This window comes from Barbatula barbatula (assembly GCF_947034865.1).
Source record: "Barbatula barbatula genome assembly, chromosome: 23".
NCBI lineage: Eukaryota > Metazoa > Chordata > Actinopteri > Cypriniformes > Nemacheilidae > Barbatula > Barbatula barbatula.
The window spans coordinates 11844506-11870789 of NC_136786.1; the positions used below are offsets into that span (position 1 = coordinate 11844506).

Here is a 26284-nt window from a genome sequence, read left to right on the forward strand (position 1 = left end):
TTACCAGATCATGTGTCTTAATGTTTGAAGGTTGGAGTTGCTGGGACAAAAAGTGGATATCTGAAGGACAACCCTTTTTTAAAATACAATAAATATTGATATTTTAACTAAATGCCAAAAGCATGTGACACACTGTGAAATGATGTTGTGAAAGGTAGAGGCTAAAGCTATTTATTGTTTGAGCAAAAATTATATTTGTTAAATTTTATGATATACCCCTAACTGATTTTAAAACTCAAAGATCTGATTATTTTAACTTAATTTTAACTGATTATTTTTTTATTTAAATTGGAATGAAAAATCCAAAATGACAAATTAACATTTTCAGGCTATCATGGATAACACATGTGACCCTTTCTGTGAAATCCCAGCTAAAGTCTTACAATCTTATAAAATTAGAAGCATCAAAGGTTGATTTCAGTCATTCATTTAACTATAATTTTAATCTTTCACATGACCTATCTAAGTAAATATTAAAGACATCAAGATATATTTTCACAGAATGTTCTTTACATTATGCAGGATTATTTTGTGAAGAAAACAGTAAATCACCAAATTATTTCCTTTTACAGTCACATATTATAACTATCTTAGTCGTGTTTTAAATGTCTGTGATGTTCTAATTTTCCTGTTTCAACATAATAAAGGTGTAAACAGGGTCAAAACAAATATCCTAAATAACGATTTTAACCTACAGTTAGAGAAAAACAGAGCAATAGAAATGTACAATTTTCCTTTTTCCAATTCTTGGAAGCAATACATTTAAAACCACAAGCCATTGTCAAGAGACACTTCACATTAACTCTTACCATCAGCATTTTAAGAACGAAAATCATGTCAAATTAGCATGGACTTTAATGATTACATCAGAGGAAATTACCTCTATGTAAGAGCCACTGTAACTGGATCTCCCACCAACACAGTATAAAACTCCCTTCGTATTGAGAGAGAGCAAGACCACACTGTGCACAACTGCTCCGCAGACACATCATCTAGGTAAGATATGGTTTCCTCTCTTTATGGCACACACAACTATTTGAATCAATCGTTTTAAATGATTGTACAAGGCATTTTGACATTTAGCCAAATTATGGTGTATTTCATTTACATTACAATTTGCTATATCATATGCATACATTGAAACTGAAAGCTTTTATGTGCTAATAGTATAGTACTGATGATTGCTGGTTTTAGCGGATTTGTAAGCCTATTTAATTTAACATTTATTCTATAAGTTCCGTGAGTCACTATTGTGTCTTAAAAATATATTTTTTATAGTTCCAAGTGTATTATGATTAATTAACTCTTAGTCAGGGATGTTAGACAAGTTTAGTAAAAAAATCATTGCTTGCACACTTAATGAAATCCAATTCAATTATAGATAGCTGGTACATTGAGGCAAACTGCAATATTTTTATACTTTGTTATATGGTTTAAGAATTAAAATTAATATTATTGGAATGCATAAAAATGATTTATTAGCAATGAAAATGAAAAAACTATCTCTTTACACCTGTGTGTTGAGCCATATTCACGATATCAAACAGCTGCATGTCCAGGAGCGTGTGCATCTTATTTAGCACCACTGTTTGCTCGCTGCTTGGCAACCTATCTTTACCGTTTCATCTTAAAAACAGAAAGACTTCCTGTATAATCTGTGTCTCTATGAAATAACACAGACCGAAACACATCAATTAATAGCACTTATCTGACAGAGGATATGATGTGTTTTGCCTGTTGTAATGAGATTTTTATATTACAAACTAAATTCATATTTGGTAAAAGACTTTTCCAGAAATAGCCTCTTCAAAATGATGCAGAATGCGCTGTCATGTCGCATGTTCTTAATGTAAAAGCATAGTTTTTGAGAGTGGACGTTAGTCAGCACATATCTTGATGGAAGGTTCAGTAACTGAAAACCTCAGTTTGGGACTCATATGGACAACTGTAAACACTAATAAAGGATGAAACGGATTAAAGCTTTTTCTGATAGTTCAGACAGTGTGTCTGGTGTATTTGATACCGTCCCTCCCTGTTTACTGTAACCGAGCATACTTACTGGTAGTAGTGACTCAATATCAGCATTATGATTAGCTGAAATGTTGGGATGGTTAACTCACTTATTCAAATGGATGAATAACCACGCAGTACCTGCATTCAGGATTCATCAAGTACAATGCTGGACAATGTGGATTTGCAAGATGTTGTGAAAAGGAAAAATAAAAAAAAGACAATGGCAAAATTGAAATTAGCTTTCTAAAAGCGATTCAGCCCTCTTTAGAAAAGTCAGTCTTTTACATAAATGGACATATGTACTGAAGGTTCATTTCTGTGTTTTATGGATATTATGAGAGCGAAATGGCCAATACATTTCTGGCACTGTGCCACAATATAATTGCTTTTTTCATTTTTTAAGCTGTAAAAGCTCTTGTAAAGCGCTGTATACATCTTCATTACAGCCGGGGTACAATTTATATTTAAAAGCTATGTAATCAAATGACATGATATGCTGGTTAATTAAACGCATTTCAATAACACACATCAATATTGCTGAGAAAATAATAGCAGAAGCAGAAGTGTAAATAATTTAATTGTCGTTACAAAAAGGGGCTTTACAAGTCAACATTGTGTTTGGAGATTGTGGACGACAGTAAAGTGCGTCATTGTATTCCACCTCTTTCAAAATATTGTGTATTTTATGCTCCTTATTCACTTGGACTCTCAGGGACGCGGGTACGAAGGTTGTCCTATCAACTCAGGTCACAGAGGGGTACACCCTGGTTAAATGGCCAGCTCGCAGGACTGTAGACATATGTTATTCTAAATAGTGTTATGTTTTATATGATGACATGCAGATGTCATTCTCCATGGCGCCGGTTTCTCACTTATTTCTCAGATACTTTATTGGTCTCTTTCGCGTCCCATAGCGCCCGTCTCGCAATTTAAAAAGTAAAAAATATAATCAACGTTTGCAAAAACCTCTGAGACAAAGGGGAAGACCATACATATAAAACATGTCCCCAAGATATGTAGGCTAGATATTGTATGAGGTCTTCACTTCATTTCGAAGCATTATTTATTTGACTGATCATGCACTTTTTTAAATTGAGTTCAAACGCATTGTGCATGCTGGAATATTAATGGATGGCTTTTGTTTGACTATTAAGTTGTTATTACAATTAAACCTTCATCCCTTCAATAGTTTAGGGCACTTGACTGACAGGATTTGATTTTATTTAAAGTCTGAATGATTTAAATGTATTTAGTGCCAACATAATATTTTTATAAAAACGTTTCTGAAGAGGATTCCTTGGACCAAATAGTTAAGAAAAGCAGCCGATAAGTGCCCAGAATAACTCTTGGGTTTCCCTGGGTGAGGCATCAAGAAGCTGGTTGATAAAATGCCAAGGGCCAGTTTCACAGGCTTGGCTAAGACCAGATGTCTTAGTTAAATTAGGATATTTAAATTATAAACAAAGCTTTAGAAATATAGCTGATGTGCATATTGAAACAAAACAATGGCACAGAAATATTTTGTGATATATTAGGGCAAGTTATTTCAGTAAAGACAGCTCAAACATTCATTTTAGACTGGGACTAGCCGTAAGCCTTGTCTGTGAAACCAGGCACAAGAGTATTGTCTTTTGAAATTCATGTGTTTTGATTGATTTTTGATTTTTATAGTCCCAAAATAATTCCTTTAGTTACATTTATGTCACTGGATAATTTTGATTACATTATTATACTAAGATGTGGAAACAACCTGAAGATTTGACTCTGAATACTCACATCAGAATAGTGTGTATGTGCACTGGCCAATAATCTGCTTTCAGTTCAACCTCACACAACAGCAGCTGGCAGAGGAAATCCCAGTGAATGTGACCAAGCATACAGTATGTTTCATCTGCGGATAGTCAAATATTTGATCGAATTGTGTTTACAGAATAACCTCACCAAGCTCACCAAATGCAGATTGGAAAAGAGCTTGTGAGGCAAAACAGCTTCTACAAGTGTGTGATAAATGATGAGGATGGAAGCCTGGATTCTGCAGATGTGTTCGAGGTTTGTGCGGTTTTGTGTAGTTTATGCTGTTTTTCCTACATATGTGTTTTAGAGGATGTGGGGTGGGGAGACACAAACATTTACAGAAGATGTGTGTTTTGTTTGCATCTCTATCCATTACAATTGTTTTTGCAGATGAATGTGCTTTTCTTCCTGATAGTTCAACCTAAAATAAAAATGCTGTCAATCATTTACTGATGTTTCAAACGTATAAACATTTCTCTGTTCTGTTAAACACAAAGAAAGATGTTTGTAAGTGTGTTGTTCTGCGACACCATCCACTACCATCGTAGGAAAAAAATATTGTATATTTTGTTGTTCTGTGGAACACAAAGTGTAATATTTTGATGAATTTAGCAACACAAACAGTTCTGGGACACGTTTGACTAACATACATTTTTTTCCTACTGTGACAGTCACAGAATTGAAAATTGCTAACATTCTTCCACATATCTTTCTCTGTGTTCATCACAACATAGTAATTCATACAGGTATGAAATGACACGAGGGTGAGCAAATGATGACAGAATTTTCATTTTTGGGTGAACTATCACTTTAAGCTTTTCATAATCTGTTCTCGTGCCAGTTGGTTTTTAAAGGAAATGCTTCAGCCATCGACCGACTGAGACGGAAAAGTCGGGAACACCTGAGTACCAGGGATGAGAATGGAGCGAGCCCATTGCACTATGCTTCAGCCTGTGGAAACCTGGATGCAATCCGGCTCATAGTTTCTGTCGTGGGCTCTGAGGGTGAGGTTTACTTATACAGTTTTAAAACTCTGTGTCATTTCTGCACACTCTTTGTAATCTGCATATAATGATGCTTGAACTATAATAACAAACAACACATCAGCCTCTTTTTAAGCCTATTGGCTTTGAACTAATTGCAGTATGTACTGTAAGTATAGATCTTTAGACCTTAGGATGCTTACTCACTCAATCCTTTTGCTATTCGGACCAGATCAATGTCTCATTATGTCCTAATGATCAGATTCAATCGCATAATCTCCTCTGGGATCACACTCTGTTACCAGGCTGAACAAACCTCTTGTGTGTAATATAACAACAAAAAAAAGACAAAGTTATATTCAAACAGCATGTTTTGGTATATTATACATGGAAACAGCGTATAAACTGAAGAATGAAATATGATGGCTAATCTGTTCAGTCAATCAAAGTCAAGCTTGCTAAACACCTTCAAATGCCCTTTCTTCACGCTTTAGAAGAAAACCACAACATATATTGAATACTTTTACTTCCTAGAGCTGAATGCACAGGATGAACAGGGCAGAACAGCTTTGCACTGGGCTGTGGAGAAGAATCAGACACAGAGCTGTGCATTACTGCTGGAGCTGGGCGCTGACACCAACATCCTTAACACCGCCATGATGGCTCCTCTGCATCTGGCTGTCACAAACAAATACAACCAGCTGGTAGAGGTCAGTTTCATGTTATGCCACAGGGTTTCGTTCAGGGCTGGCAAACAGAACTTTGCTCATCAAAACCGGCATTAGATTAAAAGTACAGAAATACTGCCCAGCTCCTTTTTTGACAAGTTGACCATGTCAAGCATGTGAAGACAGCACGTTTAACATTATAAAAGAAGTCAGAATGCAGGAAACCCCATTGCACATCCCCTTAAAAAGATTCTTATGGATGTAGGTAAATGTCTTATTTGACTAAATCATTTTGGGCCTATATTAAATATGTAATAACATGGACAGCTAGGCTTAGAACTTAAATAGTACTTGGACAAAGTCTGTTTGTCAGAAACAGATGCTGAACATTAAATTGATTGAAGACATTTGGACTCAACCTGAGAAGATTTTGGTGATCATTTGTTGGTTTCTGGCACAGCTCCTTCTGGCCTGTGACAGAACAGATCCCAATTTGGAGGGGGACCTGGGTAACACCCCTACGATGATGGCATGCTCCAGCAATAACTTCCAAGCTTTCCAGACTCTAGTGAGTATAGAATAGTTTCAGGTCAAGTGTTTGCATGCAAACTACGCATGCAAAACAGAATCCTCAATATTTTATGTTGTGGAATAAAACCTGTAATTTTTTTAACCTACAGTTCAAACACGGTGCAAAAATGTGCAGTCAGAACAAACTGGGTCACTACGCCATTCATACGGTTGCTTTCGCAGGTGCCAAAGAGTCTATGGAATTGGCTTTAAAAATTGGTAATCAGGTTTAGTATTCATTTTCTAACAGTTCATGTTGACACATCTTTTTTTTCTGCATATTCACTACGATGTTAAACAATACATGGGTGGTCCTCTAAAATCAAGTGTTCCAGACGTATTGCAAATATTTGTGGAGAATGCTACTTTACATCGAGTAAAAAGTCAAATGACAAGATTTTTGTTCAAGTTACACTCAAACATTTGCAGATCAATGGATTTGAAATGTGAAATAGTGAAGTAGTCAAAGCAGATCAAGGGATAAACATATCAGATATGACTGACAACGTTCATCACTACGAGATTTATTTTTCAGCGTGTGGCACGGATGCTAATTAAACCCGTCGTGCCATCAGTGTGATTGAGGAGCGTGACGTGACAGAACCATTTGGTCATGTCTGTCTGCCTCTCCATTCATCTGGGGCACAATGTTGTAGATCCAGAGTTATTTAAAATACTTTAAACTTGAATTGAAAATACAGCGGTACATTTTAGCCTGTTATTTTAGTTTTTTAATAAATATCATGTTATGTACACACATGAAAAGCATTCTTTTATTTGATGGGCACCCCATTTGTCATATATACAAACTGTATAATACAAAATAAAAACAAAATGACATTTTTCTGTCTCTCATCCACCTCAAGGAGAAGAAATGGGTATATCCACTTTAGTTCACATTAATTATTTGGACAAGACCAAAAGCAGCCCCCTTCATCTGGCTGTACGTGGTGGGAACATAGAGGTCATCAAACTTTGCATCGCTAAAGGAGCCCGAGTGGATCAGCAACAGGTAACTGCTCTGCATGACCGGGGGGCCTGAGTTTTATTTAATTAACACTGCATATAGGAATTTATAGTCTGTCTGATATTTGACCTGTGTTTTGACTTGCATAACCTTATATGTTTTGCTTATAGTCAATGTTTTCTTGTACAGCTGCTTTGTAACAATGAAAATTGTAAAAAGCTCTATATAAATAAAGCTGATAAAATTCAGTTAATACGATGAGTGAGTAATGGCTAAATCGTGGATTCAGTCAGATTTACTTAATAGAGAGTGCGCCTTTTGCTTGAAGTGTGAAACGACAAGCTGAACCAACATTTTTAGTTGCAATATGATAATTATATTTTATACAAAATTAGCAGCAGGCGATGCCACAGAAACTTGAGCCTTAATGCATTGTGGGTTTTAATCTGTGCTATAATCTGGAAATGCTATAGCTGTGGTTGGTAGTGCAAAGATCTTTAGGTCGATCACAGGGAACACGCATGCTAATGAAATGTATACCTTAGATATATATACCTTAAATTATTCAAAGGCATACATGTAAAAACAAATATGCTAATTGAAAATAGGAAAGAAAAGTTCACACATTATGTATAAACAAAACCTGTTTTTTATAGTAGTTTTTATAACACCTGTAAGAGGGTGCTTAAACTTAACTGGGGGGTTCCCATGGAACAAAAAAATATTGCATCAACAGATTTTCTTTTTAGGAATAAGACCAAGGTCTGACATGTTATAAGTTACTGTACGCATTACTGTAACAGTCTAAATATGTCAACACCCTAGCATGTTTTGCTTTTCTAGATTCTTTCCCATTTTTATTACACATAAATATTCTTTCAATGTTTTCTTTTTTCTCATTTGAAAACATCTAGTAGAATTTGTTTTTCAGAGTCATCACTGTTGTGATGTTTCAAAGGTTTTGTGAGAATGATCCTACTACAGGTTTAAATAAACTGCTTGCACAAACAACCTTTATTTTTTTAAGGGAGAACAGCCTCTGTAATTTATTTTATATGGCTTCATAAAAGCCTAAATTGGAAAAGATCATGTTGACTGTATGCTTATTGTATAGTGCTTTTATAATAATTAACACCAAAACTCTAAATGAATATATGATTTAACTACGTTATAGTCGACAAATTAAATCTATGCTGTTACAGCCTTTTATTTTGCTTGAAAATAGTGATTTAAAGTGGAGCAGTTGCACTATACATACATATATAACCCTATATATCAAACAACAGTGGGATGAATGTGAAATGTGTATATTTCCACCAATAGACAGTCTAATTTCCTGATTGACTCTTGATCTCACTGCAACTCTTCCACCACACAGACACAAGCACACACAGACTCCATTATTTGTCGTCCTCAATCTGCGCAGCAGCAGGGTTGATGCGTTCAGTAATAGCTTCAGATTCTAAATTGATACAAATTGCAGCCACTTACATCTATAACTTAGCTCCGCAGTCCTGTCCATTCAGAGTTCTCTCTTAATATGGATTGCGTGACTGGTACGAGCAACTGAAAGATTGCGCTCCTCTTGCATTACCTTACCCTGCCTCTTCTGCTTATGTCAGGCTAATAGCTGGTTTCCATCTTAATGTCTGTGTTTGTGATTGTGGCCTTTATCTTTTCTCAGTGTGACAAATCCACGGCCCTCCACTTTGCCTGCACTCAGGGTGCTATGGAGGCTGTCAAAATCATGCTTTCGTCCTATGACAGAGTAGAAAACATTATCAACGTCAGGGATGGAGCCAACCAGACCCCTTTACATAGGTCAGTGTGAGGCCATGCTCCTGACCAGACATCCTTAAGTGACCACTGCAAACAATGAGGTTTACTGACAATAAAGTGCACTGTATAGGAGCATGATTTGATCATAAAGAACCAATAATGCACTTTTAAGAAAAATGTAACTTGAAATGTATTTCATTTAAATATTTTTAACATCATTATTAAAATATATTAAATTATTTACTTTTAAAATGTATGAACTTTTGGTGATAAAGCATCCCTCAAGTTTCAAGTTTATTTACAGAGGACATTTAAAAACAGCACACAGGCTGACCAAAGTGCTGTACAAAGTTAAAAAACAATCCTTTGCCCTATGATGCAGGTCATAGCCTATACATAGATGCCACTTTCAACACTTCTGCCATTTTGTCAGAGTCGACAGTTTCAGTGTCTGTTGTAATTTACAGCATAAAAAACTAAAATTCAAGATACCACAATATTTGTGGTTGTAAAAATGCCAAGATTTAATTCTTGAAGAAATAGGAAACCATCCATTTGAGATATGGTTTTGTGTTTACGGTATGTATTATTAACCTTTTAATATTTACACAGCCGTATATGACTTTCTTTCTTTTTCTGAACACAAAAGAAGATTTTTTGATTAATGTCTATGTTCATATATATTTCTATGCTATTGTGATATTTTATTGTGATACAGTTGTTCATTAATATCAATTTGTCAATGATCAACAATGTATTTTACTTTATGTTCTCTTTCCGAAAGGGCCACACTGTTTGATCATGTTGAATTAGCTGAATATCTGGTATCAAAGGTAAGAATTAGTGAATGGGCTTCTCTGTTGTGAAATATGCTACGGATGCAGCTGAAATCAAGCTTAATTCTGCATGCTGTATAGTCACCCCGCAAACCATAAAACTGATAAAAGCTTGAGTGAATCTTTTGATTCTGTCATTCAACATCTCATCATTTTAGCATCCCTTGATACAGCCACTTATTCCTTCAATGTGAATGTGGCTTTCATTTGTTTTGGTGTAGGGAGCAGGAATTAACTGTATTGACTGCAAGGGATTGTCGCCTCTGCTGCTGGCAGCCAGCTCTGGTGCTTGGAGAACAGTGGTATTTTTACTGTCAAAAGGTAACGCTGCATATCTTTACGATTTCAAAAGAAGACATAATACCTCTGTTAGTGAATTATTGTCTTTAAGAATCAAAGTCGTATAATAATTAAATCGATTGTTCACACAAAAATGAAACATCTATCATTATTTACTCACCCTCAGATTTTTCCAAATCTGTATAAATGTATTTGTTGTGATGAACACATAGAAAGATATTTGAAAGAATGCTTATAAACAAACAGATCTTGCCCAATAGTAGGAATAATTACTTTTTCGTTTTTTTAAGAATGCACAGCAAACAGTTCTGAGGCACTTTTGACAACCATTGTATTTTTTCCTATTATGGTAGTCAATGGGGGGGAAATCTGTCTGGTTATGAGTGTTCTTCCAAATATCTTTCTAAAGAAATGTATACAGATTTGGAACAATTGGAATGTGAGTTAATGCTGACAGAATGTTAATTTTCGGGTGAAGTATCCCTTTATTTCCTCTTAAATCTCTGTTGAGGAAACAGTTTGCTGTTTATGGTCTTACTTGGGTTTGAGTATACTGTAGCTAAAACCAGCAACCATTTTGTTTCACAGGGAAATCATTTGCGTGCTTCTGCATATTTAACATTTTGCATATTTTCTTGGATTGCAAAAGGTGCAGATTTCAAAATCAAGGATAAAGGGGGACGCAACTTCCTCCACTTTGCCACACTTCAACCCAAAGGACTGAAAAATCTACCTGATGCAATTTTACAGGTATAAAAATATTTTTTAAATATTTTTTCAGTTTTTGAGATTCACAACACGATTCTTCTCTGATTGAGTTCCTTTTGAAGGCACATGCACAAATAAACTGCCCAGGTGACCCTGTTATGCTAGATTACATAATGTACCATTTTAAAACTATGCGTACATAGCGTATACTGTTCTAAAAGCTCATTGCCTCCTCCAGAGTAACACAGTGAGAGAGATGTTGTCTGATGAGGATGTCGAGGGCTGCACTCCTCTTCACTACGCCTGCAAACTTGGCATCCACGACTCGGTCAAAAACATGCTGGGTCTCAATATCCCTCTGGGTCAAAAGTCACGGGAAAAGAAATCGGCCCTTCACTTTGCTGCAGAGTGAGAACTTTTATTGCAAAGTCAATGCACAATATATTGACAGTACCTCTTATAACAGTCTGTGTGCTTATTTTTTTATTTAATATAACTCATTATTCAAGCAGACGCTTTTATTCATTTTGTACCGCATTCAGGCCTTGCATATTCTCAATCAACCTTTTTCACGTGCCTTGTACTGCCATACTCTACCTTTATAAAGCCTGAATTTGAACAATTTAAACAAATGAACAAAGAATATCGGTTCACCAAACTTCAAACTCAAAATGATTTTTCACCTTGTCTCCAGATATGGACGTATAAACACATGTCACAGGCTGCTGGATACCATCACAGACTCCAAGATGCTGAACGAGGGGGATGACAAGGGTCTGACGCCCCTCCATTTTGCTTCAAAGGGAGGACACACTCAAGTTGTTGATCTGCTCCTTAGAAGGGGAGCTCTCTTTCAAAGGTCAGTGTTTGGGTAACCTATTTCCTAAATATTGTCTGTTTCATAATTTCACAGTGGATGATGGTTCATATTTATCTCTTGCATTGGATAGTTTGCTTCACATATTAGGTTGCAATCTTAAAAGAAACATTCCAATTTATTTGTGTGATGTAACTTAAAGAAACCTAGGGAAAATCAGTTGGTTACGTTGCGACTTTCGCTGGACGCTATGATGACGTCTGCTTTAATCTCTAGCGATTACAAAGGCTGGTCTTGTTTACATCACGCTGCGGCTGAGGGATACACACAGACAATGAAAATCCTCCTGGCTGCTAACGTTAAACTGCTGGATTTGACAAATGAAGATGGGGTAGGTTGTGAACATCCTAAATCACAATGGACCAAAGAAAAAAATCAGTACAGAGAACACAATCACTAAGCCCAGAGAAAATGACTAAAATCTCCAAAACGTGTCCATAAAAATTTCATAGAGTAATAGACATTTTTTATTGCTCTTTTAATGCTTGGGAGACTTAATGGACATATCTAATGTGTTTTATTAATAGGATGGATTCACCTAAAAATTTAAACTATTATATCATTTACTTACCTTCATGTCATTTCAGATCTGAATGACTTTCTTCTGCTGAACACAAAAGAAGAATGTTGGTAACTGGCGGACGGTACCCATTGACTAGGTTTTGCATCTATACAATAGAAGTGAATGGGTTACGCCATTTTCAGTTACCAATAAACTTCAAAATATCTTCTTTTGTGTTCTGCAGAGGAAAGTAAGTCATATAGGTTTGAAATTACAAGAGGGTGAGTAAATGATGACAGAATTTTTGGTGAACTGTTCCTTTAAGTGTGAACTTTGTATCAACTGTTCATTCTGTGGAGAACAGAGAATAGACATAAATGAAAAATAAATTATGTTATTGCTGTGTAGTTAGATCATACTTAGATCATTTAGAGTTAGTCTCAAACTGTGCTCAGATTCATCAATAATGCAAATGTTGAGATCTCTGAAATCCTGTAGAAGACATGAAGTCTGCAAGATTATCAGGAGAACCATCAAAGCTCAAGACTATGCAGTTGATCTTTATTTTATCTAACTGCTGTTTGGGAGATTTTTTTATTTTTTTATCCTTTATTTAACCAGGAAAAGCCCATTGAGATTAAAAATCTCTTTTGCAAGGGAGACCTGGCCAAGATAGGCAGCAGAATTTACAACACATCATTACATACGTACAAGACACACAAAAAACATGAAAATAAAACAAATAAATTAATAGAACAATTTGACAGTTTTGCACTTACAATGAAATCTTAATTAAAACATTTGCATGTGTGGGAGTCCAACTCAAAACATCTCATTCTTAACTTAAAAACACTCAAAGGAATCAACTCACTAAGTTTTAAGTTGTTCTGCAGCAAATTCCATGTAAAGGGAGCAGAATAAACAAAGGCCTTTTTACCCAGCTCAGTACTGACATGTGGGACAGAAAGCAAGACAACAGCCTGAGAACGAAGAGAATAATGACCAGCACTTTTTTTCATAATTTATGAACATAAATAGGATGGAAGCACACCAAGAATAGCCTTATATATAAATACCAATGACAAAGCCTCCGTGTGGCCAGAGCAGACCACCCTACACGAGAGTACAGCTCACAGTGATGGCTGCGAGCTTTACAATTAGTAATAAATCTCAGCGATGCATGATAGGCTGCGTCAATCATATGAAGGCATTGAGCAGATGAATGCATATATAATATATCACCATAGTCCAGCACAGATAAAAAAGTGGATACCACTAACCGTTTTTAACATTAAAAGAAAAGCACAGCTTATTTCGAAAATAAAAACCCAATTTTAGCCTCAACTTTCTCACTAGACAGTGAACATGAGGCTTAAATGATATGCAATCATCAATAACGATACCAAGATACTTATAAGTTGTAACAGTCTGTTTTTCACGTCCGTCAAGGGTAATCACAGAGGGTACATTCAGTGGTCTATTTCGAGGGCCCGTGAAAAGTATACATTTGGTTTTGTCTACATTGAGCACAAGTTTCAGCTGTAGCAAGGTGTTTTGGACCACAGTGAAGGCATTCTGTAAATGCGCAATGGCTTGTTTAAGAGAGGGTGCACAGCAGTAAATAACTGTGTCATCTGCATAAAAATGAAAGTTTGCATCAGACACATGCCGATTAAGATTATTTATATAAATAGTAAATAAAAGAGGGCCTAACACAGAGCCTTGTGGAACCCCTTTAAGGATTGGTAAAATACCAGATTGAACACCATCATGCTTAGTGCACTGGGTTCTGTCACTAAGATAGTTTGAGAACCAAGAGACAGTATTCTCTTAAAACCCCGAATTAAGAAGCCTAATCTTTAAAACATCATGATCAACCGTGTCAAAAGCTTTTGACAAATCAATAAAAATGATGCACAATTCTGCTTCTTGTCATGAGCAACAGAGATGTCATTTATCACCTTCATTGCAGCTGTGATGGTACTATGTTTTTTTCTAAAACCTGACTGAACTGGGGATAAAATGTCCTGTACATGCAAGAAGTCTTTCATCTGATCACTCACCAGGGATTCAAGCATTTTGGCCACAACAGACAAATTAGAAATTGGCCTGTAATTTTTATATATTTGACGGGTCACCCCCTTTCAATAATGGACAAACAAATGCAGATTTCCAAATTTTGGGAATATTGTTGCTCTCTAAGGTAAGATTAAAAAGATACGTTAGAGGCTGTGCTACACAATCAGCAGCTATTTTTAAGAAGTAGGGTTCTATAAGATCAGGTCCTGGAGGTTTTTCAGGAGCCAGCCCTTTTAGGGCTTTTTGAACATCAGCCACTAAGAATGGATTGAAATTAAAGACACTTGTAGAGACTGATACATCTCTACAAGGTGTCACAGTATAATGACAAGCAGTGTCAAACAAAGAACCAGACTGAATAAAATGCTCATTAAAATGGTTCAATATCTCCATCTTGTCATGAACTACTACAGACTCTTTCATAATAAATGAAAGGTACAATAATACTATCTTTGTTTAAAGAAAGTAATTTTATAGCCTTCCAAAATTTCCTGGGATCATTCAAGGTGTTAGTAGTGGCTGACATATAAAAATCTGATTTTGCTTTCTTAATAAAAGAAGAACATTTATTTCTTAACTGCCTAAAAACAAGCCAATCAGACGAAGAGCCCGTTTTTCTTGCTTTGGCCCAAGCTAAATTGCGGTCATGAAGAATATCTCCAAGCTCAGAGGAAAACCAGGGATTATCCCGCCCCTTAACTCTGAATCTCTTTAGTGGTGCGTGTCTATTTATTACTTGCAAAAAACTATCCCGGAAAAAGATCCAGGCTGACTCCACATCGGGAATCAGCTCTATTCTACTCCAATCACAATTAAACAAATCATGGCAAAAACCCTGTTCATTAAATTTTTTGAGATTCCTCTTACATATTACGTGAGGTTTACATTTAGGCATCTTAGTATTCCTTATAGCAGCAACAACGCAGTGGTCACTTAGGTCATTGCAAAAAACACCAACAGCATTAGTCAAAATTAAATCAATTAAGGTGGATTTCTCATGGCACTTAAGATTTAAACGAGTGTGAGAATTGATTAACTGTGTAAAATTGACAGAATCACAAAATGACTTAAATTCATCTGACCAAGGCTTCAGCCAGTCCCAGTTTAGATCACCTGCTAAAATAATTTCAGAGTAGTCCAATCTGGAGAAGAGTTGAATAAGAGTCTGCAATGCTGTACTCAAGGCAGAAGGAGGCCTATAACACCCAACAACAGTAACATAATAGCCCTTGGCCAACTCCATCTTCACTGCCAAAAATTCCAGCTACTTACCGATTGATTCTGAATAGACTAACTTCACATTAAATTTAGATTTGACCCTTCCTTAGTCTATCAGCACGAAACACATTATAACCACCCATTCCAATATCCATATCAGTGATTGATTTTGTCAGCCAGGTTTCAGATAGCACAACAATATCGGCATCTGTTAAATTCACCCAAATTCTAAGCAGATCCATTTTGGGTAACAAACTGCGAACATTAAGGTGAGTTACACTCAAACCAGACATGGATTTCACATCAGATGGCAATGGAATACACTGCAACTCAGGTCCTGGATTTGGCTACACATTGCCTGATAAAAGCAGCAATAAAATTACTAATCATCTCTGTTTACCATCAGTATATGAAGAATCTGTAAAATTTTTAAAATGAGAGTCCCAGTAATGTCTGTCATTAAATGCAAAATAGTCATTTAAAATCAAAAGACTTTGAAGTTGAATAATATCTCTGGGTAGAAACCAGGCTAAATTTAAGTCCTCTGCCAGCTCTTTTGGCATTTGAGGGGAATGCACAAAGGCTGAACAGTTGAATCCATAGGCTATGTCCAAAGAGCCACAAATGTTGTAAGATGTACTCACCCAGAATAAATCACTTGATCTTAGATTCTGCAAAGACAATGAACAAAGCAGCATTAAGAGAAGAGCCATGTTAGCAGAAGATGTTAGCAAAACCAGGAGGAGCTGACAGGGCCGCAGGATCCATGTAGAGCCTGGAGATATTAGCTGGGCTGCTAAGGCCTAGAGAGGCTAGCAGAACCTCAAGATCCAAGTAAGCCTGAAAAGGCTAGCAGAGCCTCAGGATCCAAACAGAGCCTAGGACGGTAGTTGGGCTGCTAGGGCCTGGAGCCTGGAGATGGTAGCTGGGCTGGAGCTGGGCTAGAGAAGAAAGATGGTAGCTAGGCTGCTGGGGCCTGGAGCCTAGAGATGGTAGCTGGGCTGCTAAGGCCTGGAGAGGCTAACAGGGCCTCAAAATCCAAGTAGAGCCTGGAGATGGAAGCTGGGCTGCTAGGGCCTGGAGAGGCTAGGAGGGCCTCAATATCCAAGCAGAATCTGGAGATGGTAGCTGGGCTGATAGGGCCTGGAGCCTAGAAATGGTAGCTGGACTGCTAGGGTCTAGAGAGGCTAACAGGGCCTCAGTATCCAAGTAGAGCCTGGAGATGGAAGCTTTTCTGCAGCAAAGTAGTCCATAATCCAATAAAAATTATTTCATCTAAAAATCAAAAAGCTCAATCCAGGAATCTGCTAAAAGTTTACTCCATATATGAGCATAAAAGCAAACAATTGAGTACAGACAAGGGGACAAACACACATCAGACCATACATGCCGCCATCTTGGAGATGCAATTAAAATATTTAAGAGATCTCACTTGGTTCTTTAATGTCAGAGCACTTTGAATGTTATCAACAGATAAGGATTCACCAAACAAATCAAGCAAAATCCATTCCTGTCAGGTTCACTACCGTCAAAAGAAATTCAATTGTCCCAATTGAAATTGTGAAGTGGAGCTGGGGATGGAGGAGGGTAATGTACTCCTGAGCAACACGATCAGCTACTGTTAGCTGAATGAAATTTAAACGGAAACTGTGTTGGTCATCTTTCTATTGAAAGATGAGGATCAGCTGATGCAGGCTTGACTCACGTGACCTGCCAGAACTAACGCTGTATGTTTAATTTTAGTCTATACTGTAATTCAATTGCGACAGTAATGTGACAACAGATTATAGATACAGTTTGGATACATTTGATTCAAAGTCAGATGTTTTTAAATCTCTTATCCTTTGAGTCATATCCTTTAACAGAACACAGCTCTGCACGTTGCTGCCCAAGTGGGTCATGTAGGGGCTATTATATTGTTATTGAACAGAGGAGCTGAAATGACACTCAACAACGCAGACAGCTCCTTCCTGCATGAGGCTGTGCGCAGTGAAAAAAAAGATGTAGTGAATGCCATCATCGAACATGAGAGGTAAGAAAACACTTATGTATGTGATCATCTCTTACAGTTTCTGCTGCACATTTACTCCAAAACACATCAATGAATACATTAAAATGCATTTCAGTGATCTAAAAAAACCACACAAACTTTATTTTGATGTAGATTTTAAAACGTCAGGTATAACTATTGTACTTTAAATTTCTCTCAGCATATCAGTGGTTGATCATTCTGAATTCACTTTAGGCTTTCTGAGGCAATAAAGACATTCAAAGTGGGAACATCAACGTCCCGCTGTGTTGTGATAGACCTCATAGAGTTCCTCCCAGAGTCTTTCAAGGTCTGCCTGATAATTCCACATGAAGATCTGTCGGCCACAATTGATAAGATCTTGTGAACTGAAACTCCTCTCTTCTCAACAGCATCTTCTAGATCTGTGCATCGAGGAGTCAGACCATGACGCCAACAGTCCAGACTACCACGTAAGCCTTGCACAAATGTTAAACTTTAATAATGACCTAAAGACATTTTAAAAAATTGCATTTTTGAGGCTAAACGGGTTCAATGCCTTTGGCAGATGACGTATGATTTCCAGTGGCTTCAGGCTCCCATACAGCTGAAGAAGTTTGCAGAAGCAGACAAAACTATGAAATTCCTTCCACTGGCAGCTCTTAACGTAAGTTTCTGCAATCCTTTCTGAATCTGATGTAAATTACTATTTTTATCTATTAATATATCATCTTTTCGTAGGAGACTCACATGTAGGTTAAACATATATTATTTACATAATACACATAATATTTATGTGTGCTTTACGTAAGGATTTTAATGCACTTCACGTCGGGTGGTTCTTGGCCTCCATGTCGTGCATTAAAATCCTTTAATGCACGACAAGCTGTGGATTATCCCGCTTATACTACGGTAATTTGTCCAGTGTCCAACAAGATAAAGCTGTTATTGATGATTACAGGTTAAAATGATGGTTATTTTTCTCTGTTAATTTCAAATGTTGATCTAACTGGAACAACCTGTGCATTAAACGGTTTTAATAGACACCTTCCAGCCAAACAGATGGTTTAATGCTTTGTAATGGATCAGAGTGGCAACTCAGATTGAAATGTGGGGTTGTTTATCATTGTCAAAGGATGCCCTTATAGTGCCTTTTTGAAATGGTAGTGCTGATAAAAAGTCAACAGCTTATTTCCATAGAGCTTACCGTGTAAAAATGGGCATACTTCAAATTGTTGTTCATCAGAACGCTTTTATAAGAGTGGTGGCAGCTTTGCAGATACAATTCCACACAATATATTAACATTCTTAGCAAGGGTTGTAGGATATTGTGACTTGTAGTTAAATGTGTAAAAATAGGTTTACAAACGATTAAACCAAATTGCCTGTTCGTGTGACCGATGTTTCTTACCTTAAAACCGAAAGTAAACTGCTTTTCCTCACGGAAGGTCTGTTAAAATTAGCTAACAATATTATAAAAATTAACATTCATGTCCAGTTTTCTTCTCATGTGACAAGTAGCCAGGTAATAAGCGGGTTAATGTACAAGCTACCGGCTGTTCTCACAAACCTTATATCTACGATAAGAACCTGCTGCCTGCACATTACCCCTTACATATAAAATGGCATTTGGGGAGACTGGTACTGTTAGGTATTGTGTTTGAAAGCAACATGTAAAAAAACACTAGTGGAAAAACGCAAATTTGTGTCTGTGTGAGAGTTCACCCGAAAATCCTGTCATCATTTAGACATTTCCTCCCCCTCCTGTCATTTCAAACCTGTAGGACATTATTTATTTTGCAGAACAAAAAGATATATTGCAGAATGTAAGTAACAGAACAACCGAACATTTACTTCCATTGGTTTAGTGTCCATTCAATGGAAGTGAATGGGTACCGGCGTTGTTTGATTAGGAACATTCTTCAAAATATCTTCTTTTGTGTTCTGTGGAAGAAAGAAAGTCATATAGGTTTGAAAGGACAAGAGTTAGTGACAAGAGTGAACTCTCCCTTTAAGAGAAGATACCTTGTAGAACCTGAAAATCTGCCCCTTGTGGTAGCCCCTCTCATGTGACAACTTACCCTTATACAGTAAATATATTCTTAAACATGTCTGCAAAGGTCTGAGTAATTACTTTCTAAAAAAGGTGTCAGAATGATTCATCATAATTCTTCTGTCTGTAGGCCATGGTGCAGTACAACCGACTGGAGCTTCTGACTCACCCCTTGAGCCAAAAATACCTGGAAATGAAGTGGTATGTTAAAGACATTCACATATAGTCCTGCTCATAAAGAACTACTCAAAATGACCTGCACGGCATGACCAAAAGAACGTGGACACACCTGTCTTTTTAATCGACTTATTTGACAGAGAACATTACTGAATATTTTGTTTTACTCTGACAGGAAAGCATATGGCAGCAAGGTTCATTTGCTCAACCTGGCAATATACCTGCTTGGCTTGTTGCCCCTCACGTACCTCATTCTTAGTCTGAGACCGTGCCAGGACTTTTCAACCAATTCTACATCTGTCACCATGGTGCCTGTATCTTTCACAGAGGTACAGTAGATCAATTCTTTCCAGAACTCTGATCAGTCTTTTAAAGGTCCAGTTGTGTAATTTTATGGAGGATCTAGTGACAGAAATCCAATATAATATGTGTTCAGAGGTGTATAAAGACCCTACTTTTTGAAGCGTTATGTTTTTATTACCTTAGAATGAGCTGTTTCTCCCCCTTACATGGAATTCGCCATGTTGTTTCTACAGTAGCCCTAAACGGACAAACTGCTCTACAGAGTGTGTTTCGTTTATACGTTTTCTCCTGTGGCAAAGAAACCAAAGGAGGGGTAAGTGGTGGCGTGAGCCGTTGGTTGCAATTTGCAACCTCACCCCTAGATGCCACCAAATTCCATACACTGGACCTTTAAGGGAGCTTTAGTTTATACTGTGATTTCTGAGATTTGTAGACGCTACAGCTGACCAGATAAAAAAACACATTTAACCCTAAAGTATTTGTAACACAAAACTGTAGTGCTAAATTTACAGGCCTTCTAATTAAATGTAGTATTCAAATCATATTGTGTATATTATGTGGTAATGCTCGTCTGACAGTTTACCCAGCAGCGGTCTTCTTAATGGGGTACTACACTTCAATGGTGTCAAAACACTTGGGAGATGTTACTTTATACACACCAGTGCTGTCATCTCTGTGCCATTATCTGCCTGCGGTCTTATTTGTCACTATGTAGTGCCAGGTCACGATGTCCCATTGTTCTTGTTTCAATGTTGGCCTAAACTGTTACGCTTTGACAGGTTAATTATATGAGCTATCATTCAAAAGCACTTCCATAATCGTCCTCACAAGTGCAGTGCTCTGGTTCTAACCTTGCACTTGTCCCATCACATAATTTAGTAAGTGTCATTATGAACTGAATGGCATTCATTAGATTCTCGGTTATTCATCACATTCAAGGTTATAATGTCATGTATGCATATTACCATTTACCTGGAGAACAATGAAACATTGGAGGTGTTGGCGTTAATATCACTTTGTGAATGAGAAACATGTACAAATCATGTAGGCCTACGGTGTAAAAAACATAAAAGAGATTTTTGTTGTAATTATGTATTTTTGTTTTGTTGATCAGGAGTTAAACATAACAATCAGATGCAGCTTTTGTAGTAGAATAAAATGAAAAAGAAAACATGACTGAAGTGTTTTGTCACGCTATACCTTTGCTCATATTTAAAGACATTACTGTCATCTAATAATTATATTTAGGTTAGTAGGTTGATATGGTACTTTTAGTTACATACGCATGAATACAGAATGTGACCCTTATGTAAATGTTGCCTATGATTCATTTGGTGATAATGTCTTGTATTTCTTTCTCTTCCTTCAGCAAAAATATTTAATCTCAGTCTGTATAATCATGGTGTGTGTCATGAACGTATACGCCATTTGTAAAGAGCTGTTACAGTTTGCTCAGCAGGTAAGTCATGTCATCACTACCCATGATGCATTGCTGCATATACCACTAAGACACTTTGGATAAAGGGCGATCAGACCTCACCAATCATAAATGACATAATGCACGTTTAATGTACATGCAATGTAGTAAACATGCACTGAACTTTACCTAAGGGATTCCCTAACACTATGAATGCAGCACTGTAAGCCAAGTGATTTACTTATCAAAACATCACTCAGGCTTTGCATGCATTGTTCTGTGCTTTTGCCTCCGGGTAGGGTATTCAAATTTGCACTATGTTTGGAACCCTGAGGTGACTTTATTTAACCCCTTCTGTATTTCACATTGAAGCGAATAAATTACTTCACGGACTATTCTAACCCTGCTGACTGGACATCCGCCATAAGCTCTCTGGTCTTTGTTATTCCCATGTGCCTCAATGTAGAAAATACATGGCAATGGGAAGCTGGAGCTGTGGCAATCCTGACTTCATGGGTCAGCTTTCTGCTGTACTTCCAGAGGTATGTTTATCAGCTTAAAATTTGAATATATACATTTTTAAACCAACAACATAAACAAGCTCTACGCTTGTGCACTTTTGTGAGCCAAACTGTCAGGACTCTGTCCTTCCTTTCTCCAGTTTTCTAGCTCACTTGGCAGAGTGATGACATTGCCACGTCTTTCGGGTTTTTTGTTGTGTTATGTGTGGAGACACGTGGCTTTTTGTTGTTAAATCATGCCACTTGTCTTACTGTTGTGTCTCTCAGCCCCCCTGCGTCCCGTTACTTCTCGTTAGGGTTTCATTCCCATCACCTGCTCTGTGTTTCACTTCTTGTTAGGGTTTTCATTCCCATCACCTGCTCTGTGTTTTCTTCTGTTTCACATTCGTTAGTGCTTCATTCCGATCACCTGTCGCTACTCACCCCATGTAATTACTCCTTGTTAGTGTCTCCCTTTATATCGCCCCAGTTTTACTCTGTTCAGTGTCGGTGCATTGCCTAACGTATGTCTGTTGTTGCTGTACACTTGTTCCTGTTTCAGTTTGTGAACATTTTATTTTTATTCCAAGAATCCTTGTTTTGTCCCAGTCATGGGAAGGGTTTCTTTGCTTGTTTTTTGTGCATGTTTCCCCATTTTGGGTATTTCATTTTATAAAAGTTTTTATGTTAACCCTTGGTCTGCCTGCATCTAGGTTCTGTCATAGCCATTCTGTGACACAAACTTAACTACTGGTAGTACCCGGTCCGGTTCACATCCACAAAGAGTCCCTTAAGATTATTACTGATAACAAGCAAAATAAATAACAAGTAAATTACATAAACTAGCAAGTTAAAAGTATGTCTAGCCAGTATTATTTGGGGTTAAAAACATTTACGTGGCTAAACTTAAATGCCACAAAGTTACATGACCCCTTCAACAAATTGTTTATTTAATCAAATTAATAGGAATAGAATAAAATATAATATAATTATTTTACAATAAAATATCACTTGAATATTAAAATAAATAAAAAATAAAATGCAAAGGGTTTCCAGATCTAACCCAAACCAATGGCCAGTCAAAAAATGTCTGTGTACGTCCCCCTGACACTTCAGTCATGAAAGTAATTAGTTTATTCTTTCTGCATTATTATAGGATAAACAGATCATCAGTCACTCTTTGATGCTTTTTACTCCCCAGGTTTGAGCGAATAGGAATTTACGTGGTCATGTTTGGCGGGATCATAAGGACCCTGGTGTGCACCATGGTTCTCTTTATCTTCCTCCTGTTGGCATTTGGCTTGGCCTTCTACGCTTTGATGCTTCACCGCGTACGTCCAAAAGAGATCATATCACAGACGCATCAAGCTTTGGCAAATCTTTGCTGTTAGATAATGATGTTTGTTTCTTTCAACAGGTGGAGTTCAGCTCCATCAGCCTTGCTCTCGCTCAGACCTTCGTGATGACAGTGGGAGAACTAAACTACCAGAGCACATTTCTGGAAGCTTTTGAAAATGGCCAGATGGCATTCCCCAGGACCACCTATTTAGTCTTCGTGCTTTTTGTCCTTCTAATGCCCATCCTCCTCATGAACCTAATGGTAGGACTGGCACGCTGGAAGCATGCTATTATTTTCAATGATAGCTGTAATTCGTTCTGAAGTATTAGGCTTATTTATCTCAATCATGTTGCAGATCGGTCTGGCAGTGGGAGACATTGCGGAGGTACAGAGAAACGCAGAACTAAAAAGGATAGCCATGCAGGTGAGCATGTTACTTTGCTTTGATAGCCTTTGAATTTATTTGTATTTTCAGCAATATTTAGGTAAATTACTTTCTAATGCTGTAAAATCCCATCGCAACATCCGGTTTCAATAGCAACATAAGAATAAACAGGTGTGTTAGTAACATCAACTAAATCCCTTTAAAGGTGCTATGTTTAAAAATGGACTAAACGGACCAAGTGCTCTAAAGAGCGCGTTTCGTAAATACGTTATCTCCTTTGGCAAAGAAGCGAAAATGTGACTACTTCTTAGTACTCTGTCAGCCGCCGTAGTGATTCAAAATGGAGGGGTGAGGGGTGGAGTGAGCCGTTGCATGCAGTTCGCAACTTCACCCCTAGATGCCACTAAATGTCATACACTGGATTGCATTCTACAGACTCACTAATTTAAGACTCTTAATACAGATTGATCTTCACACAACCCTAGAAGAGAAGCTCCCATACTGGTTCCTAAAGCGAGTGGACAAACCCACCATCACTGTCTATCCCAATAAATGCAAGGTTTGTCAATGAAATAAAATATTTTTTCCGTTATTCATGCCTGCATGTCAACTGTTTCTTAAATACACATGAAATTTGAACGATTATTAAAGTTTTACAATGATCATGACTTGTACAGAAAGTCTTGTTACAAGTCTTGGTTGACGGCGAGATCCAAAACACAGTTCGCACCCGTTTAAACCTCAAATCTGATCAAGGAGGACCTCTGGAGAGAGAACTGCACAAACAGAAGAACAGGTGAGACCACCATACAGCGTTTCAGGTTTGGTCGGCTGAAGCAAACGTGAAAAAATTTTTACTTTATATTATTTGTATATTTTTTATTTGACAAAACACGTGACAAATTTATGACAAAAGATGCTTTATCAGCGGAAGAAGTGTAACACCAACTGCTTCGAAAGGGATTTTATTCCTTGCGATACATGGAGCAAATTAATTTATAGCATTGCCAATTTAGTGTGATAACCAGTAATAAACTCTGGCGTGTCTAATCCATTTGATACAGATAAAAAAGCTGGCTTTTTATTAAGAATGCCACAGAGTAATTCACCCTTGTGAGAGAGTGGCCTCTAGTGTTTATTAACAATAATACAACATATGCTACTCAGTCACATACTTTCTCTAACTTTCTTAATATTGCATAGAAATTATATCCGTTTGAATACAGCCTGAATTTTTTCCATAAAGATTATAATTGTCTATGCATGTCAGATTCTTTTTAGAGTTTAGAGCTTTGATCTCCATTGATTCTGTTCTCTGTCTGAAGGTTGAAAGAAATGTCCAGTGTGCTGGATAAGCAACATAACCTGCTGAAGCTGATCATACAGAAGATGGAAATCACGTCTGAAGCGGATGAATATGACGGCCCGCAGAACCTCAGAGCTCTGAGATATCCCTCTTACTCCTCATATCAGAAGTCAAAGTGGGTACCCCTGATGCAAGCTCTTCGGACGAGGAAGTGACTTCAGAGATCATCATTTATAAAACAAAAAACTGTTTACTTTGCAGTCATTTCCTAAGTTAGTTTTGTATTAGTGTATTAATGTTCAGCAGGGTATTCTCTCCTTTTTGTTTTTTACCAACCACGTCTGGTAGTTAACTGTGTGGTTCATATCTAGTATAATTGTGTAGATCATAAGACCACTGAGGTCATTTGAGCTTTTATATTTACAGCGTGTTATGTATTTGTAAGATTACACTAGTATATAGATTCATGAGCACTTTTAATAGCTTTTAATACAGCCAAGTAAAGCATCAAACACGCAGATTCATTACCCACATTTGCACTTGATGAGTAGAACAACGTTTATGTGCATTTTATTGCCCTTGTGACTGCTGAGATGCGTTCTCATACACTCCCTAAATGGTTCTGCCAGAGAGGAGTGCAAGTGTGTAATCCCCCATTTTTGGATGAAATTCCCATTACATAAAACCATCTTGTTGATTGCATTGTCCATGGTGATGTCACAGACTTTAACATACATCAATCATGCTGGGAGTAGATTAAGACGTGCACCTGCAAAAGCCAAAACGATGTAAAACTGAATTTCATGATTTTGCATACACATCATGATGTAATAAATTTGATGACAGGGATCACAATAACCAGATGGGACGGATTCGCTTTATGCAATACTAAAATATATTTATTGCAATTTGCTTGACCAGTGGAAAACCAAAACGATCAAATAAATGCTTTAGAAAAACACACATGGGGAAAAACACTGTTTTATGGTGGAAAGTGTGCAGGGCAGGCCACCCATAAACTCATAATACTCTGACATTACAACCTAATCAGCTGTTCTCAAAAGCAGGTTTTGGTGACAAATGTTTTTGAGAGTGAGAAAGAGAGATGAATGATAATTCTCATCTGTCACGTGTGCGGTGGCGTAAAGCATTAGGATTTTATAGAGAACACATCACTTACTTTTCTCAAGGGTATAGACAGCAAAACATTTCTCTCACAGGCAGTACCCAGCTCTTAGTGAGACTGATCTCTGATATGTTCTGTTCACGTTCACAATGTGATATCCTGATCACAGGTTAGTGAGTAGTTATATTTTATTTAATCTCTCAGTTTCTTTCAATGAGTGTGCAAAGTTGTCATGATGGTTCGCAGTAAATGGCACTTTTTATGGTTATTCGTGATTATGGTTAGTTATGATTAATAGCATTTTTTTTCTTTTTTTTTCATTTCAAATGTACAATATACCACAATGTACTTTTTAAATAAACAATTTACGTGATAT

At 37.1% G+C, this 26284-nt stretch overlaps 1 protein-coding gene across 1 annotated transcript; it reads left to right on the forward strand.

Annotated features, from left to right (window-relative positions):
• Positions 1–940: 940 nt before the first annotated feature.
• On the forward strand, positions 941–26284 carry trpa1b (transient receptor potential cation channel, subfamily A, member 1b). Its single transcript, XM_079447325.1, has 28 exons — positions 941–996; positions 3944–4062; positions 4649–4811; positions 5325–5500; positions 5919–6026; positions 6139–6247; positions 6895–7040; positions 8680–8816; positions 9559–9607; positions 9832–9931; positions 10560–10660; positions 10857–11026; positions 11313–11477; positions 11712–11826; positions 17160–17326; positions 17540–17633; positions 17716–17775; positions 17871–17969; positions 19486–19556; positions 19708–19861; positions 21205–21294; positions 21625–21794; positions 22954–23083; positions 23170–23352; positions 23447–23515; positions 23940–24035; positions 24154–24272; positions 24802–26284. Exons 2-28 carry the CDS (start codon positions 3967–3969, stop codon positions 24995–24997), a joined length of 3333 nt encoding a protein of 1110 aa, XP_079303451.1. The 5' UTR covers positions 941–996; positions 3944–3966; the 3' UTR covers positions 24998–26284.

Bases quoted from the DNA above. Each gene is read 5' to 3' on its own strand.
- trpa1b (XM_079447325.1), top strand. From the start codon at position 3,967: ATGCAGATTGGAAAAGAGCTTGTGAGGCAAAACAGCTTCTACAAGTGT. The intron at 9,932-10,559 runs GTAACGCTGCAT...GGATTGCAAAAG, and splicing joins GGTATTTTTACTGTCAAAAG to GTGCAGATTTCAAAATCAAG. The intron at 17,327-17,539 runs GTAAGAAAACAC...AATTCACTTTAG, and splicing joins GCCATCATCGAACATGAGAG to GCTTTCTGAGGCAATAAAGA.